Source organism: Monopterus albus, unplaced genomic scaffold, assembly GCF_001952655.1.
Source record: "Monopterus albus unplaced genomic scaffold, M_albus_1.0 scaffold132.1, whole genome shotgun sequence".
Taxonomy (NCBI): domain Eukaryota; kingdom Metazoa; phylum Chordata; class Actinopteri; order Synbranchiformes; family Synbranchidae; genus Monopterus; species Monopterus albus.
Genome location: NW_018128012.1, coordinates 43,964 through 44,172, shown reverse-complemented (window position 1 = coordinate 44,172; position 209 = coordinate 43,964). Strand labels below are relative to the sequence as shown.

General features: G+C 54.1%; 1 protein-coding gene across 1 annotated transcript in view; it reads left to right on the top strand.

The window, feature by feature from the left end:
• The window catches only part of sfmbt2 (Scm like with four mbt domains 2), a 54,328-nt gene that overhangs the window by 51,679 nt on the left and 2,440 nt on the right, over positions 1 to 209 (top strand). Inside the window, exon 18 of the mRNA XM_020613265.1 lies at positions 104 to 202. Coding sequence (XP_020468921.1) covers positions 104 to 202 — 99 coding nt within the window. The remainder of the gene's footprint in view (positions 1 to 103; positions 203 to 209) is intronic.

Below are 209 nucleotides of genomic sequence, written 5' to 3'. Positions count from 1 at the left end.
GCCACTTCAGTTCATTTGAACGAGTTGGTAAAAGAACAAAACTAAGTGGAAAAACATTGGTGCTCCTCACCTCTCTGACTCTCAGCTTTTCTTCCTCCCTCAGGACAGTGATGACGGCATGGAGGACGAGGAGATGGCGTTGCAGTCGGGCAGTGAGGGCACCAGCTCAGAGCCACGCGAGGACCACACCGACGCCTCCTCAGTCGATG